Consider the following 17,764-nt stretch of genomic DNA (forward strand, 5'->3'; position numbering starts at 1 on the left):
GAACACATTTGGGGCTCACAGGGACCCCTGATACTTTTTCAGGTGTAGTAAGACATTATCAAAGCTTTAATGTATTTTACACTGAATGATGATAATGCAAAAGGGCTCTGTTTGTAAAACAAAAGCAGATGATTTTTGAATAAACTGTGCAGAAAGAAGCAGAACACTTCCTTCCCACATTTTGTGCTCTTTCCACTGAGGACATAAGGGTTGACAGAAAATGTGACAGGGGGTTCAAAAGCAGCAGCTCATTGGAGACAGGGTAAGGCGCTCCTGTAAATTAACATGTATTGGTCTATACGTGTTTGCCCAGATGCTGGAGTCCAAGTCATGGCGCTCAATTTTTCCACCGTAAGGCAAAAGGGCAGGAATGCCTTTTGCTCTGTACCCGGGGAGCTTAGATCTCCGGCAGTCTGGGGTTGGCAAACCCCTGGTGAGACGCAGTGCTGGGGGGTAGATTCTGTGCTACCTGGTGCTCATCCTCGTTCCTGAGCTAACAGCTGGCGAGACCAGCAGTTCTTGGGCTGCCTGTCCTACAGCAGGGTGAAATAAAACTGAAAATTCAGATCTCAATCCTGTCATTTTGCCAGCAGACCTAGAAAATACCAGGAAACATAGGACCAGTTAAGTTTCTCCATCCTATTCCTAGTGCTCAAAGTTCGAGCGAGCATGGTGCAGGTGCTCAAGCTGACAGGTGACCCTTCCTTGGATGCAGCGGCAGCCCTAGTGCAACGGCATGCTGCTGCGCTCTGTTAATTGCTCTTGCTAGAAGGCAGTGATTATCACATGTGACTGTGACTGTTCCTGGACTGCTTCCAGCCCAGAGCTAGTCCAGGAGCACAGCATCACATTCTGGTACATGAGTTTTCTACCCAGATTCCCCATAAGTTCAGCAGATTTCTTCGACTCATTCCCTTTTATGGTGCAGACACACCTGGACCGGCAGCTGGGAAACCTGGATTCATTTCTTTGTGTCCTAGGAATGGACGATGGCTGTGACAAGTCAATGTGCTACCCCACCAGGACAAGTGCGATGTGCTTACAAACAATAAGCAAAGGGGATCAGTATATTTCTCCTTTCATTTTACCTCCAGTCTTCCTGTGCCACTTGAGAGATCGAGGAGCCCCTCCGGCTGAGTTTGCCGAATATTAATCACTGTATAATAAAGCCAGGAAACAAACACCCCTGCTGCTGAAAAACTTCAAGGATTTGTTTAGACTTCATCCAAAATTAATGTAATTTCCTCTTCACCTCTCCCCTTCCTTCTTTTTCTTTCTACAGAAAGGACGTACCCACAAATTGGGTAACTCTATGCATCTGTTCCAGGAACTGAGAACTGTGAGATTTCCGTGCCCTGTTGCCCACAGGAAATTTAAATACTGTTCTGAGTCTGCGCTTCACATAAACAGCCCCCAGCATCACTGTGTCATGAAATCCTTTAGTATGAGCCAAAAACCCCTTCTGACTTTTGCATGAATCACTCTGTTAGCTCCAAGTGACACTGACCGTTCATTTGATCCCCCCCCCAGAACCTTATCCCTGTTTCTTCTGTGGGAGCAACCAAACTTTTGAATTCTCCTGTAACCTTGCCAGAAATGACAAGTGAAGAAGTGACATACGCAGACCTGAGGTTCATAACACTGGAAAAATCCCAGGACCAGGAGCTCCAGACTGCCAGAGCAAAAGGTAGTGGTGGTGTTGGGGGGCAGTTCTCGCCAAGGCAAACTCTCACCTTGGAGAACATTCTTTATGTGACACTCAGAGGATAATGAAGCATCTTGGCTTCTGGGAGCCCTTTGTACTCAAATGTTCTAAGAAATCAGAGGGAGAAAAGAAAAAAGGCAGGAGGTGAAAAAGAATGGAAGGGTAGAGAATGTGGAAAAACTGTTTAGATTTGAGAGGAGAGATATAATTAAGGTTGTGGGATGCAGTTACGTAAAAACAAACATGTTCCAATAGATGTTAAGTGTCAGCTCCTGGAACTTAGTGAAGTAATCTGCCTAAGGGGCCTTGCAAAAGTCTTTCAGCTTTACTTATTTAAATCTGACTAACGGAATGAAGTAAATGCCAGGGGGAAAAAAACCATTTTCTCTCAAGGGAAGGAATAGATGGACAAATATCTTTTTGTACTTAATCATAAAAATTATGCTACATAGCTTCACAGAGGAAGGGAGGAATGTGCCTGATCCCAAATCTATATTCTTTATGTGATGCATTAGTGCTTTAGAATCCCTCTGTATGAAAGGTAGTAGCAAAGCAAAGAGATGTTATGTTCCAGCCTGACTGAACATCTGGAGATGAATTTGATAAATTTGAGGATAATCTAATAGATTAAAGAGCTCTTTCTGAAGGAAATTTCCCCTTATTAGCTAGCCAGTGTTTGTCTCATTTTCACCTTTTGAGGGGTCCTTGAGTTTTATACTTGGAGCCTGAAGCTGAACTCCCAGTAATCTAGCAGAATTCTTAACTGTTTGGTTAGAGTTAGGGATCACAGGGATAAAAGGCAGAAATACCACAGGTTGGTATGCCAGTTATTTCTGTTAGTGCCTTCAACATAAGTATTGCCACAGAAATGTCATGCTGGAGTCTAATAAAAGAACATGAAACTCTCAAATTGGAAGCAATCCTTTCCTCTGTGTTTTGGGACTCTATGTGAGTTCATGCAGGTGTTTACATCTGCCCACATTGCAGAAATGGATGTGTGCATTTCCAAGTGTGAGACCGTGTTTCTGTGTGACTGTGGGTATATGGTCTTATTCACCTCTGTATGCACTAATTTCAGATTATTTTACAGGCACCTGGCTTTCATTGGTGACTGTTTCTGAGGTTATTTTCTGAAAAGGCAAATTCATTCCCAGTTTGGCAGGTTATGCACTCAAAAGTAAAAATACCCCAATACCTGGTTGCATATGAAAATTTCAGCCATGTTGTAAGCACAAATACTTCCTAGATGTTCTTTTCTCACGTGTGAAATTCTGTGCTGTTCAGCTTTATTTGTCCAGTTTGTTTTCTTTTAAAAGCTCTTGGCTAAGGTGGTCTCCATGTCCTGCTCCCTTCCCAGCCCCCAACTCCTAAGGAGGACTGGCCACAGCCAAACGACGGGACAATTTTCACAATGTAATACCACCTACCGGTCTGAAACTCAGCAATTCACTGGGCAGACTACTGGTCATTTTGTCTTGTGCACCGTAGGAACTGCAGGTACAAAGACGAGAGGTTCCTGTTCTTGCTGCTTTTCCTTCTTTTTGTCTATCTCAGATTCCCCCAGTCCATCTTCCTCTTGGAGGCTGGCTACGGCGGCGCTTGGGGTCTTCTGCCTAAGTTCAGTGGTAGCTGCAGGAGTCTTGGCTACCAGGTGTAAGTATGGTCACAGAAGTGGTGCTCAGAGCTCAGTATGAGCAACTAAAAGTCCAGAAAATTAGTTAAGGAAAAGGATTAGCCTAGGGGATTAACAATGCAAAAAAATGTCCCTTACTGGAGGAGTTTACCCACTCGAGAGATCTCCCAGTCTTTGAAATTGGGACATACTACATCTTGCTCATAAGCGTACAAGACCTGTACGTAGGTCAAGCATATTCAGTCATGGGGAGGTATATGTGTCTTTGGTAAGTTTATTCAGGTTGCATTGAGCAGTTTAGCTTTAATATTAATGGAACAATTTCATTCTTGTTTCACTGTGATTCAAGTCATCTTGGTCTGCCACCTTGTGCATGAAAGGGATGAAAACTTCACCCTGCAAAAGGCAATTATGGAAAGCCTCAACCAGCAGCTGGAGCTCCTCCAGGCTCAGAATTTGAACTTGACAGAGACTGTAAAGCAACTTGCCACCTCCAGAGGTACATAGTGGTGGGAAGATGGTTCCATTGTATTATGGTAGCCACAGATTGGGTTTTTTTCTATCAACCTTATTGGAAGGAAAATCAAAATCTCTAAACCTGCCCTAAATTATTTAATTTAAAACCAAATTTCAACCAAAAGTCAATCAAAAGGCTGCATTTCCATTTAGATCAAGTATCAGTCTTTCTGAAGTACTTTTATTGAATTTTTGTAATGGAGCTGGTTTACACCCTAAACCAAATATTTTAATTCAGAAAATGCCACAATAATGACACTTTAAAAAAAAAAAAATCTAATAGGTAAATTCATTGATGTTACCATTCCTTCTTTCACAGTCAGCTTCTGATGGAAAATTCCTGCTGGCTTTAATTGTCTGAAATGCTTTGACTCCTCAAGACAGCTTCATTCTGTTATGCAGTCATGGATGCAGCAGTGTAAATACTGCTGTTCTCTACCAAATGGGATTGTAATCACTGGCTTTAACAGTTTACACACTATATGCTGACGGTATCTTTTTTTCTTGTACAAAATAATGGTGTGAAACTTTAATGATGGGTGAGCTGAATATGCTAGATTATCATTATAGCAGAGGGAAGAGAATCATAATAAATTAACATCTTGTGAGAGAGTGGCAAGGTTATTATCTATGTAGATGTCTGCATTTGAATTAGCAGAAACCAGAAGCTACTTGTCATGTGCTGTGCTACCTATTGCACCCAGCATCAAGTCCTGGCATTCCCAGCTGGCATTGTTTTGTTACAGTACAAAATGGTCCTGTGAACCGTAGAGCAACGAACATGATTCACCCTATAGTTGGGACCCACTTCCCAGACATCTCTGAAATATTTTGTCTGGCAGGTGGTTTTGCTGCTTGCGATTATTTCATTTTCCAACTAGAAATGGAGCTCCCCAAATGGTGCAAGAGTGAAAGAAAAATCCAACATTTTGAGTTCTTCCTGGCTTTAGTATTACTTAGGGTTCCAACAGGCAACAAACAGAATAATGTGGCAGAAAAGAGTCAAAATGCAGCTGTCAGAAAGGTATTTTCTTTAACAGCAATGGGCTCACTATCTTTCACTTTGGCTGGCCATCACTGTCTGACGTCTGTGTACTGAATCCACAGCAAATATGAAATGCTATCAGAAAAGTTAAAGCGTAAGTTGCATTGTAAAGCATATAGCGGGGAAGAGCTGACCCTGATGTTAGCAAGCAGTTAAAAGTAAGTTCACATGAATGAAGTTGTACCCATATGACTGGAAGTCTAGGTTTCCTTTTATGTCCACCTAGATCCATGTGTCTGTGACCATGGCTCAACCTTCCAAAATTTCCTCTATTTGTTGTTTTACTAGCACCCTCCACGTTTGCTGGTCAGACTCAACAAATCTTTATTATTTGTTTTTCTGATTTTCATTTAGAAATGTTTTTCTGGTCTTCTGGCAACTGGGTTTATTAAGTCTCCAACGAAGACATGAATTTAGCTGCAGAATGAAGGAGGACTTTTTGCTCCTCTGCAATAGAGAGGCTGAGCACTGCTCTAGTAATCCTGCAGGGATCCACTAGACCACTAGAGAGTGCTCTCACTGACAAACCTGATCAGGTGCTCTTTTGTTTTCAAGGACATAAATGTATTCCTTGTCCTGAGGACTGGCTACAGTATGGGGAGAACTGCTACCACTTTTCAAAGGAATGGAAAACTTGGCAAGAAAGCAAGGCTCAGTGCTCTACTCTGGAGTCCAGGCTTCTTAAGATAGAGAGTAAGGAAGAGCTGGTAAAGATTACTTTTTTCTCTCTCTCTAATTAGACACTTTGCATTTTACTGTGGCCTGAACAGCCACTCCAGCCCTCCACTGGTGCATTATGCTATGGTGTGTGTGTGTGCCGGACCAAGTGGCAAAAACTGCCCGTGACCCTTTGGAGCCCCTCTCCTTGTGCTGTTGCACCCTCCCTGGTGCATCTCTACTGACTTCAGGGGACTTAATTTAACTGAGACACACTAGCCTGGGTCTACATCTAGATCCTCATCCCACCTCAGAGCAAGTATAACTGAGCTGGTACTGGTTGGCAACTCTTTGCTGTCTTTCTGGAGCAAACTATTTAGCAAACACCAGAAGCCTGGCCTTCAGCTTCTTGCTGTCCACAACTAGAAAGCTCGCTGGCCTCGCCTGCTCCCCTGGCCTCTTCTCCCACATGAGCAGAAGAGGTTCCGTATCTTTTTCTGACTCCTAAGTTGCACATGAAGCAGCAGATAAAGCACAGCCAGAAGAGCTCTTTGCTGTAAAGGAATTTCTACCCAGACCCTTAATGGCAATGGGATTATGTCTTGAACTCTGTGGTTTTATTGTCTGTATTTTCAATTTCCTATGTACAATGACAGCAAAAGATGCAAAGGCCTTCTCCTGCCTGACTTATGCAACCGGCGTGTTGGAAGGAAGTCATTATCCTATACCCATTACCCAGCTAATGTGCAGGCTTTGGTTATCTCAACTGCCGTTTTAGCTGAGAGCTGCTGAAAGCTCTCAGTAAGTTCATTTTCCTTATCTCCAAAACAGCAGTGACTGCCAGGAGTAGGAGGCACTGCCCAGATTCATTTGTGAAATAAAGTCTGTTACGCAGAGGTGTGAGCAGCTCGCTTTCATTTGCCCCTCTCCTTTTCCAAATCAGAGGCCATTATGACTGAAGCAGGGATGCGATTCACAGGCTCTGCATTTATTTCCGTACAGGACTTCACAATGCGATCAGCACGGTTTTACAGTTCTTACTCCTTCTGGATTGGGCTGTCCCACAACGGATCCGAGGGGCCCTGGCTGTGGGAGGATGGATCAGCTTTCTCCCCTGATCTGTAAGTCGCTGCACAGGTAGAAGCAGACCACGTCCAGGCGTACTCGTTATGAGCCAGGACCAGCAACTTTTAACTGCTGCTCAGTAATCGCCTGTCCCCCCAGCAGACAGGTTACCCATCACTCGCTCACTTACCAACCGAGGCGAGCCCCCATCAGAGAGCTTGTATACTGTTGTGGGTCAAATGGGCAGCAGCAGTCGGGAATTATTGTATCAGCCTGTGACTTTTTCCATGGGATGATGAATATCTCTGCTATTTTTTTCCCAGGTTTCAGATCCAACGAGCCAGCTCAAGTCCTTTCCTAGATTGTGTGTTGCTTCAAGGTGCAAATATAGACACTGCGTGGTGTGGCGAGTACAAATTTTACATTTGTGAGAAAGTGGTGGATCCTGCGGTGGTCGAGAAAGTGAGCTACTCGGAGAGGCACTAGTGTGCAGAGCTCTGCGGAGAGCCCCGTCCTGGGATACGCCGTTGTGGGGGCGAGTTCTGCCCCAGGGTTTGCAATAGGGAAAACAAGTCTGAGCTTAGGTTAATGTAACATCAGGGTGAATCTAAGCTTAACTTGCCTGCTGGTGATGCACATCAGCCAGACTCCTTCTTGGGCTTTTTCTTCAACAATTTAATTCCCTCTTTCTTCTTTCAGTCCTTGCATTCTTGTATAACCACTTCTATTCACTTCTCATAAATTCCTTTCTAAATGTACCATAATTAAGTATATGATTCCAGAACTCTATTTTAAAGATTCATACCTGTCTCCCAGAAACAGGAATCAATGACCGTTTGTAAGAGCAACACATCATGTTTTCAAAATCCATCCACTGGGTGTTCACAGATGTGAGCTCTCAATTTACAATACATTTCCAAATATTTGATTTAATTTCACTCCTCACGTGCTGATAACTAGAAAGTACAACAGAATCAGAGCCTGCATTAAAAGACAAATAAAAATATTTATAGTTCTTCTGGTTAGAGAGAAAAGCTTTCAAATGGGATTGTGTGCCCTGTGGGCTCAAAAAACAGAAGGCAAAGATGGAACACATATTTATTGACTAAAGTCAGCAGTATTTAATGCCCAGGAATGCCAGTCCAGCTGCTAGTGGATTGTTCTGCTGCATCGAGCGTTAGAGGGGAAGGTGCATTCCTCTAAGATATCGGTCTTGATAATTATCCATGTCACATCTGATCCAGTTCCTTGATTTCTCAAATCCATTTTCCACTCTGTTGCAGAATTTCACAGTGAATAAATATTGCTGCTACCGACCTTTTCTGTAGCGTGTCTTTTTAGTAAGTCACTGTGCACAGTAGGCTCAACAACCATCAAGTACAGGGCCTTTAATGATGCAAAGCCTCCTGCCGCTTTGCTGCTGTTTAGGAGGCTGCTCAAAAAGAAGACTGCATCAAAGAGAGCATCTCTTTTGTATGGCACTAGCAAACAATGGAGATCTTTGAAATCTCGCAGGAGCAGTCACGTTTATCTTTAGGACTTTTGTTCCTGTGTGTATTTGTACTAATTTGAGCCGTTCAGTGAAAACTGAACTGTAAGTCAAGGAAGGTGGAGGTATTTAGGCAAGCCTCTAATTATGTTTATTTCAGACATAAAGCTGTGCATCAGAAGTCTGCAGTAGCAACAGCCGACTCACTAAATGAGTGTTTAGCAATATGGCAATTATCTTAATTATGGATATGAAGAAGTAATTTGGAGGAGCAGCGACAACAGAGAGCGTCTTGTCACACAGCTCTCTCATAGTCTGGAAATACCGCATTTTCTAAGTCTAAGCACGGGGCCTCAGCAGCCGTGGAGATACTGCCTGGGATCCCAGCTCTGACTGAGCTACAGTGGATGCAGGTACGATGTGAATGATGGGAGGGGTAACTCATCCAGAGCTGTTGTTCTAACACGTGCGGGACATGGTGGGAGGCCCTGTCTTATAACCCTTGGTAATACAAGAGGATCTTAAAGATCACCCCATGAGGAAGCAGGAGAGCCCTCGCTGAGGGGGCTGGTATGAGGAGGAGCCGGCGAGGAGCTGAAGCAGTGAGTGAAACTGGTGTGAGGGAACTGGTGCGATGGGCATGGGGTCAGCGGACCAGTGAGGGGAGCAGTGGTTGATCATAGGGGCCTGGCTGAGGGAAAAGTGTTGCATGCAAAAAGCCCTGGTGTTATGGACTGGGAGCAAAACACTGAAGAAAATGAAGGAAGGAAATGTTGAATGAAAGTCTGCTGTTCTGTACGGCATTTGGGAGAAGAATCCATTCGCCTGTCTTGTCCCCCTGTCCGAGACATGAAGCACTGGTCCCGGTGCCTGGCTGCTGAATACACAAGCTCAGGAACTTATAAAACAAGGGGTAAGCTCCTAGTCCTCATTGCTGTCTGGATTTTTTCATTTTATACCACGTCTTCACGCCTCAATGACTTGTAATTAGAACCTCTACATGATGAGCCAAGTTGCACTGAATGGAAGAGCACATGGCATCCAGTAATTGCCCTGAGATGTACAGTGTACACTGTGTTACTGTGTTTGAGTAAAACCTAACCCTTAGTTTCCTTGATATGTAGCATAAATCGGTTCTTGTAATTTGGCTTACACCAGGAGAGAAAAATTTAGCCTTATATGTAAGATGATCACTTAAGTCACAATACAATAATTATTATAACAGAGGTCATATCTTTTGTTATATGAGGTTAAAATGTTCAGGACTTTAAAGCAATTCAGAGCTAAGCAATTTCATGCACATATCTTCTGCACTTTACTCTTTCCCATAGCCACCTACACACATGGGACTATCTTCTAAATCACTCTATGCGTTCTTCATGCAATTCTTCTTAACTCCCTTTGAAATGTCCTCCTCAGAAATCTTTCTCAGGTTGCCCAGGGTCCATTAAACTAGTTGGTTCACAGGAGTCTGTTCTGTGCTGCTGAGTAAAGGGAATATTCTCAGTAAGCAATGAGTTAGAGAAACAGTCTTTCCACTTAGCTTTGCAAGTCATGCTAACCATTGCATTTTGCACAGGTACCTGTGAAGTCTGGCCCTTCAAAATTACCGCAACTTCAATGTTAATTTGTCTCAAGAATGATGTCATCTCTGCTGTCATTTGGCTGCAGAAAGCATTTAAAACTGACAAAGTTCAAAAAACATCATGCAATCATAGCTTTAATTGAATGAACTGAGTCATTTCAAGTCATACAATGCTCATAGGCAGATCTTTAGCTTTTGTTGCACATTGAAAAAGACAAAGGGTGAAAATATTTTTTTGACAGCCACCACTAGATTAGTAATTAGTTGTTGTCTGTTGTTGCCATAAGGTTTTATTAGCACAGCCAGTTCTGTATTCTTGATGGTATGTTGTTCACGGTGATAAAAAATTCTTGAGTCTATGATTAGCCTTTTCAGTTCAATACAACATCCATTAAAATCAGCATATAAGCACTGTACCCGTGCCACATTGTTACAAAACAAGCCTTCAGCTCACAAGCCACTCTCAGTGCTTCTTGGCAAATAATTTTCCTACTGTTCTCAACATGAGTATTCATCTCGTTAGATCTACCAAACTCATGAATGTTATTCTTCATAGTGCCTATGATTTTTAAAGACAAATTGTTCTGTTCACTTGGTTTTCTTACATCGCTTTCAGTTGCTTCATACTGATGTATAGGTGCACGAGTAGCTCATTTCTCAGCAAAGCTCAGAGATGCAACCTTGAATAGTGTCACAGCTTTACTTTTTAATGAGTTTTCTTCTCTGCATTGTCATGCTCTTTACCCTTGGTGGCAGACAGTCAGTAAACCACCTGCATTGTAAAAACTTCAAGAAATCCAAGTGGGGGAAAATGTTCTTGCTGCAAGATCCCAATACTCATAATTAACAGAGAAAATAGATGTGTCTCCGATTTCATGTGGAAACAGAAGCTGCTGTCTTTAAACAGCAGGCCTTGCAAAATATACTGTCATTTTTGAAGTTGCAGACCCACATGATATATGGAAAATGCTGCTAAATCACCTCTGCTAAGGTCTGCTGAGAGAACAAGGAAGCCAGAAGAGAAGCATAATGATTTACTGAATATATCATAGTAAATGCAGCTGCATATTGGGTGTTTTGAGTGAAATATTTAAGTTTTCTGAGGTTTTCAGTTTTGTTTAAAATGAGCGTTCATGTCCTAGACCTAAAATCAAAGTCAAAGCCATGAAAGATGGTCAAGAGAGTTTTTTTTCTGTGCACTTGGAATTCTGCAGAGTAAGGATTTTGGGAACCTGCTTTGAAACCTATGCATTCAAGATTTTTTGGTCTAATCTTTTGCCCTCTCTCTAATCTTTGATTGTCTTTCCACCACCACCTCACCCTTAACCCTCTTGCATAAAAGAACTAGTTTTATTGCTAAAAAAAGAAGTCAAAAAGGAAACTTTACTCATCGTCCAGTTCTCTGGTTAGAGTCATGTGGGGATTTCTCCTTTTGCTAAATTAAGATTCCCATCCTGTAAATTTAGCAAAAAGAAACTTGTGATTTTACATTTGAAAACTAAAATGCAGTACTTGTCTAAATGCTTCCAAAGAAGCCTATTTCTATTTCTGTTTCAGGAATTCAGAGTCAATGGTTTGCAATCACACATATGCCTGCTATCCTGAAAACCTACCTACCCTCCCAGCTCCTCACCATTCTGGAAGCCCACCAGGAAACTGAGCTGGAAGAAATGCTCACTCCTTCGGTAGAAGGGCTGCCCTTTTGCTCTGATTTGAAAAATATTCAGAGTTGTGAAATATTCTTTGGCAGTGAAAGACCACATAAGTCTGATTAAGCCATCAGCAGCAAAGCCAGAATTTCCTCATTATTAAATATTTCCTGTATTTTATTCCACTCTCATTCTTTAGATTTATTGGGCTTTTTTTCAGAAGAACATAACTAGTAAGAGTGGGCACCTGAAACAAACAAACAGACTCAAGTGACATATGGAATTGGAGCACTCACTTGGAACACACTTAAATGCACAAGATGCACGGGTGGCCTTTGTGGGTAAAACACTTCCTGGAGATGGACAGTCAAATGACCACGCTGAAGTCATGTTTGTTGCTATTTATAATGTCAAATTAAGTTGAAGGCTTGCCATAGCACAAATTGTGGTGCAGATTTAATACGAATTGTGTACCTGGAAAGCTGTATTTTGCAGGGGAAAGTAAATAAATAATTAATATCAACTTGCCCATGTTATGATGGCAAAAGTCTTATGCACTTCAAAAAATCTGCATTTTGAAGCATAATTTTACAACCCAAGGAAAGGGAGCAATTTATTCTGCTGTATAAGTAAGACTGCATCACAAATACACTAGGAAGAAAGGATGGACTCTGCTCTGAATTTGTATTAAACATTGTTTTACACCCCCTTCTTTGAAAAATCTGAACATCAAAACCTTCTTCATATGTTTCCAGTTCTTTTTCTGCTGATAATCTTTTTAGATTAGCTGGACTGCTGCCTTTTCACAGATCCAGGGATATTTCTCATAACAATTCTCACTGTAAACTCTTGCATTACGATAAAACAGGTACGCACAGTTTTGCTTAGAGGACAAATAAAGCCTAGAAAAAAAAACACACCATCTTGTTAAAAACTCTTACTTACAAATTTTTAAAAAAACAACATAAAGCTCCTTTGGACAAACATACATTATTGCAAAAGTTGCTTAGTAATTTTAAGGTTTATGAAAGTTTATACAAAATACTGAAGAACATGACAGCTTATACAATTCAAGTCTGAAGGATCATTCTCCCGCCTGCCTTCAGCTCAAAGATGTAAAACAGAAAACCTACATATGGAGCACCACGAAAACAGAAAATAGCACTAGTTCCTCACCAGTGGTTATGTCAGTCCAAGCATTGCTTTATGTAGTGGTAATTTGGGTCTGGAAACTGAAAGGCAGTGGTCTGCCTGACAGCAGCCAGATCATTCTACCCAGTGTCTACTAGCTGTGGGAAATGTGTTTGCAAGACAAAACGAGCATTTGTTTCCAAGGAGGCACTGGAGAATCTTCACTCGAAGGAGGTTCTCCAGACCCTGAAGAGGACTCTCGTATTACTGCATAGAGTGATCACTTCACATAGAACAGAATGGGAATTCATTTTTTTTTCCCCATGGTTAGTAAAGGAGAAACACCGAGTAAGCTGATGAGAGTTTACAGAAAAAGTAAACAGGTTCTTTCCACTGAACGTCGACTATTTTTGTGTAATAAAGGTTTCAGAGTGAATTAGGGATAATTGCGGCTGAGTAGAAGAGGCAGGTGCAGGCAGGCTTTGCAGGAGGTACACTGTCCTGAAGGAAGTGTGGGTTGTTTCTTATAGAGTCATGGGATGTTTCATAAAGTGAATGGGTTTAAATAGTAAGAGCAGTAACTGGTTGCACAGGTTTGTTGACTCCTTCTTCTGCTCACACTTCCAGTTTTCTGATACTCTTTCCCTATTTCAGGGACTCCACACCTGCAAGAGTGTTTTAACTCCAAATACATCTGCGGCTGTATTCTGCCTTGAAGCTTTGCCATTAATGGGGTTTTGGTTTCCTCCTCCTTCAGTGCACAGGGAGGATATTGTGCAACAAGAGATTAAAAAAACACCAACTGTTAAAGTTCAGAAAACTTACCAGTCCATTCTCTTTGTAGAAAGTTTTGTATCATCTATCCAAGACCAGCCATCAACTCCGTATGATAATCCAATCCAATAAGATTGTTTTTGTGATATTTGAGATATTTTAATCTATAAAAAAATGCAAAACCTTTATCACCAGGGAGCTTGTGGGTATTTTTTTCGCTGTACCGAAACAGCTACTGTTGAGAGAGGAGGTGATCAAGAAAGAACCAAAGGAGGTAATTTGGCAATGACTTTCTGAACTCCTCAGCAAGCCCTCATAACAGTTTCCAAGAGACAACATCTCTGTTTGGCATGCAGACAGGAATATTTTGCGTCTGGCATCTCCATTAAATGTAAGACCGGGGCAACAATTCTCTTTAGAACCCTATCTCTCAGAGTGTTCAAAGAAATTTCCTGAATGAAAGACTCTTTGCTTATAACTTTCACAGGATCCTTGACACTCATGTCCACTGTTTGGCTGAATGATATGCTGTGTTGCTAGCTCTCTCATCATTACACTTTTGTGGTTAGATGTTCTGCAGTCTGCATTGCATCCGACCTTGGGGACAGTACTTCCATTACTACGTAACATCAAGAGGTACTTGCTGGCTGGTGAGGAGTTTTGAATAGTTGATACCACTGCAAAGAAATACCAGTATGATTGGAACCATACCAACTTGCTTTTCCTTTTCAGTGTAAGAAGGGTGGCATTCCGGGAGAAGCAAAAGTCTTCACTTTCCTGCCATGTGGCCTCCTTTTCTGAAAAGTAGAAACAGGTGTCACCTCCAAGCCATTTCCAGTTTACAGGGCAGAGTGAACACGCAGGTCCTAGAACAGAAGGAAACCATCAGTCCCTTATAAATCGCCAAAGGAAGAGTAGAGGAGTCTACACCCATAGGTGTGTCAAAGTTATGCAGAGCTGAAATGTATATGGCATATTATGGGTCACATCTACACCCATTCTTCTTTTTTTTTTTAAACTCATTATTTAATCTGATATAGCACATAACACCATTGTTTAATCAGATATAAGGCCTAACACATAGATGTCAGGCTGTGTGAGCGGTAGTTCTACTTACTATTGTTCTTGCTGTTTGCATCATCCATCAAGCACAATCTCTCCTTTAGTCCTTGCAGGTTTTCATTATGTCCCACAGGTGCCTTAGAACCTCTGAAGCCTGGAGTTTATAAAGATATTCTTCATGAGACAAAATAGCTGTGACGATGCTACTGCATGATACATGCTTCATGATATATTGCAAATGCACTTTTTGCAACAGTGTGCTTGTATGCAACTCTGACACTACAGTGTCACATATTGTGAGGAGATTAGCAGATGAGAAAATGATGGATAAAGAGACTTCCAAATTTTAAGTGCAGTTTAATCACAGTGCCATTGCAGGCCACTTGGTAACCTAATAAGAGACTAAAATAATGCAAAAAGTTACGCTTAGAAGGACTATCTTGAACTAATCAGGTTGATCTTAAAGGAAGTTCTATAAGCCTTTGAAAAAACCTTAAATACTAAACATACTTCGGGATGAAAAAACCTTTTATCTTAAAGGCTGGTAAAACTTCTCTGAAGAAAGTAGGGAGTGTTTATTAATATATCTTCCTCAACAGTATTTAGATACTGGCTTTTGGTAGCAATGGCTCAGAATGAGTATGTTCAGGCTCTGTGGTAGAAAGTATTGGTAGAGTCATGCCACACATGATAAAAGCTAATATAAATACGGGACTCTTTAGTTCTCTTGCACATCTCAGGTGAAGTGGGATGACTGAGTGAAACAGACACAAAAAGTGAGATTTCCGCATTAATCTGAGTGCTAGAAGTATGTCCATTTTAAAAATACTAGTATGAACTAATTTAAGACAGTAGTCTACAAACATGAAAGCTTAATCTACAAACATGAGAGGTTTATCAAAGGAATGAGACAAGAACTGCTATTCCAGTAGTGTAGAGAGACTTGAACAAGAGGAAAAGACAAAGGAAGCAACAGACTGATTAATGAAAGTCAACATTAGAATTTTATAATTGAATTTGAATTAGCAAATAAACGAGTAATAGATGGATGAAGACAGAATCCATTCCTTCCACTCTTTCCAAAATATATCATCTTGACTTCTATATTCTTGCTCTGGGCACAGGTCCAGACTTAAAAAAATTACTTCCCTCAAAGCCTTATGTGCACCAAGGTGCAGAGTGTCATCGCAGGCAATCAGGAGGAGAGGAAAGGACGGTGTATGTGGGGAGGATGGACTATGACTGTCCTTGTGGCAGTCAGTCTGCCACCTTTCTTCAATGCAGTTATTCCCAAGGTGTTCATATGAGTAAAGGAACACAGTATATTTCGGCACTTACCTAGGACTATCACTCCTATGGTGAGGGCCAGGCAGAGTGCAAACAGAGTGAAGATAGCTGGCCACCATACGGCAAAGGGAAGAGAGTGTCCTGGGAGAAACCAACAATTTATCTGAGGGCAGGCACCCTGTTCAGGAGCACTCCCAACCCTCCACCCCTCCATGAAGAGCCATCTGGTGACTCTTGAAAGAATTCGTCCTCCAGGCTGTTTTATATTTTAAGGATCAACCCAAATGCAAGTTGAGAAGATGTGGTGCCTCTGTTAAAGAGGTCTGTTTGAAAGGAAACACTGGACATAGTTTAAATGGGACAGGCGGGGGATTCCTTGCCTTGGACAAATGATAAAACTATGAAACTTTGTAGTGATCCTATGAGTTAGAAGTAGGTGATGCTCCTGTTCTCCTTTGCCAGTACTGTATTACTCTGCTCTGTCAGAACAGAGTAGGGAAGTGTTTGCCTGCCATCTTACACTTTGCATAAATCCTTCCTGCTCTCGGGGCACGCAGTGCTCAGGCTGTGTGCCAGCTCCAGGCTGAAGCCCAGTTCAGGAAATTCTGGAGTCCAAAATATCCACTGAGGTTTCCCTGGATTTAAAAGTTCCTGAGAGTTACCATCACCAAACAGTCACGGCAATGCAGTATGACGGACCTTTCAGATGAAGAAATATTTAACTCAAGGCTGGGTGCCCTCTTGAAGTACATGGCATAGCTCAACCGGAGCTGTGGGACTTGCAGAAGGGTAATGATATGACCTATTCATTCAGGCCCGGTGCTGCCTTATCCCTTCTGGCCTTAAAGGCTATGAATCTTAAGCATTTTCTGAAAAATTGAGGTCCAGAGGGCAAAACATGAACGTTTTTTTCCTATTAGAGACAGATTGTCCTGCCTCTATAGCCATTTCCTGTAATAGTAAATAAACAATAAATAAAACTAACCACGTTAAAGCTGATTCCTACATTCCAGCGTTTAATCCTGAAGCCCCCTGTCTTTTCCTACAGAAATTTAGGGCAAGTAATGGCAGTAGTTCCACTCTATACATTTTCACATTCATGCATGCTGAGTTTTGCCAGATAAAACAATATAAATAGTGTATTAAACCTAGAGCATTAAACCTATAAGTACATATTTTTCTTATTTACTGAGCTGGATGAGAGAGACTGTTCCTATTGTCATTGTCTACCACAGCACAGAAAGTTCAAAGAGCAAGTGTCAGTCGTACCTTGGTTGATGTTCAGGGACATGTAGTGTCTGGCTGGATGCTGTGGCGGGTGATTTAAGTTAGAGTACCCATCCTCTTCCTCTGTATTCCTATGCATTATCTGAGAACTAATTTGTGGTTCAGTAACGATCCTCTTAAAAGACAGACTGAATGATTTGTGAAGGAGAAGCAAAAAAAAGCAGAAAGGGTCAGGGGACAGACAAATGAGTCACACTTCAAATGCCCTAAGGCAAGATATTTGTATTCAAATGTTCTGTGTGACTCCTCCTTTTCCTCCCTCAGGGGAAGAACTCCTCGCTTCCCACCCATCACATCTCAGCCTGGGTCTGAGGCACATAGGGATGACAGGAGTCCCAGTAAATGTACGGCCTGGTAGTTCTGCTCTTGTCCACTTAACCTTCCCGCGACTTTAATCTCCTTTGAACTTTCCGCATTTTAAAACAGAACAAACACCTTCGATTCATCTCAGAAGCAGATTAACTTCAGCTCTGTGCCTTTTTCGTTATGCAGTGTCAGGGGTTAGAAACCTAGGTGTCTATTCAATTGAGAGAAAAGTTCACAGCTGCAAATGGCTGCCGAAGCTATTTAGTCACGCAGAGGAGGCAGAAGTGCCCTGTCACTTTCTTGGAGGGAGAAGTGGGAAATCAGTGTGGGAAAAAAGACAGACAGGATTTAACAAGTAAAGAGAAGTGAGACCTTGTGGCAAAGGCTGACCACATACTGGACTGACCTAGCAAGAGTGTAGCTAATAGGGTGAAGGGGGTGATGATTTTCTTCTCTCCATCACTTCTGAGTATGCAGCTGGAGTACTATGTCCAGCTTTGGCCTCCCCATTAAAAAAAAAAAAAAAACAAATAAAAAAAATCCCATAAAACAGAGAAATACTAAAACTGGTCA

General features: G+C 41.8%; 2 protein-coding genes across 5 annotated transcripts; one reads left to right on the forward strand and one right to left on the reverse strand.

Annotated features, from left to right (window-relative positions):
- The first annotated feature begins 1,174 nt into the window (after nucleotides 1-1,174).
- Nucleotides 1,175-8,573, forward strand: LOC126047918 (oxidized low-density lipoprotein receptor 1-like). 4 transcript variants are annotated; one of them, XM_049822211.1, is made up of 6 exons: nucleotides 1,175-1,687; nucleotides 3,260-3,358; nucleotides 3,688-3,837; nucleotides 5,455-5,606; nucleotides 6,559-6,677; nucleotides 6,945-8,573. In XM_049822211.1, the coding sequence occupies exons 1-6, from the start codon at nucleotides 1,597-1,599 to the stop codon at nucleotides 7,105-7,107; spliced, it is 774 nt and encodes a 257-aa protein (XP_049678168.1). In that variant the 5' UTR covers nucleotides 1,175-1,596; the 3' UTR covers nucleotides 7,108-8,573. The 4 variants fall into 4 exon arrangements, with proteins under 4 accessions (XP_049678168.1, XP_049678169.1, XP_049678167.1 ...); XM_049822212.1 differs by lacking the exon at nucleotides 1,175-1,687 and adding an exon at nucleotides 1,696-3,118; XM_049822210.1 differs by lacking the exon at nucleotides 1,175-1,687 and having other exon boundaries at nucleotides 1,696-3,358.
- On the reverse strand, nucleotides 8,573-17,075 carry LOC126047955 (C-type lectin domain family 1 member B-like; the record flags this gene model as incomplete). The annotated part of the gene is made up of 6 exons (XM_049822281.1): nucleotides 8,573-12,246; nucleotides 13,301-13,413; nucleotides 13,961-14,115; nucleotides 14,367-14,465; nucleotides 15,650-15,739; nucleotides 16,868-17,075. Coding segments are annotated over 6 exons (789 nt in total), but the record flags the coding sequence as incomplete, so codon positions are not given.
- Nucleotides 17,076-17,764: the final 689 nt, after the last annotated feature.

The sequence above is a fragment of the Accipiter gentilis genome, chromosome 18 (assembly GCF_929443795.1).
Source record: "Accipiter gentilis chromosome 18, bAccGen1.1, whole genome shotgun sequence".
NCBI classification, from domain to species: Eukaryota; Metazoa; Chordata; class Aves; order Accipitriformes; family Accipitridae; genus Astur; species Astur gentilis.

Bases quoted from the DNA above. Each gene is read 5' to 3' on its own strand.
- LOC126047918 (XM_049822210.1), top strand. From the start codon at position 3,043: ATGTCCTGCTCCCTTCCCAGCCCCCAACTCCTAAGGAGGACTGGCCAC. The intron at 3,838-5,454 runs GTACATAGTGGT...TTTGTTTTCAAG, and splicing joins GCAACTTGCCACCTCCAGAG to GACATAAATGTATTCCTTGT. The intron at 5,607-6,558 runs GTAAAGATTACT...ATTTCCGTACAG, and splicing joins TAGAGAGTAAGGAAGAGCTG to GACTTCACAATGCGATCAGC.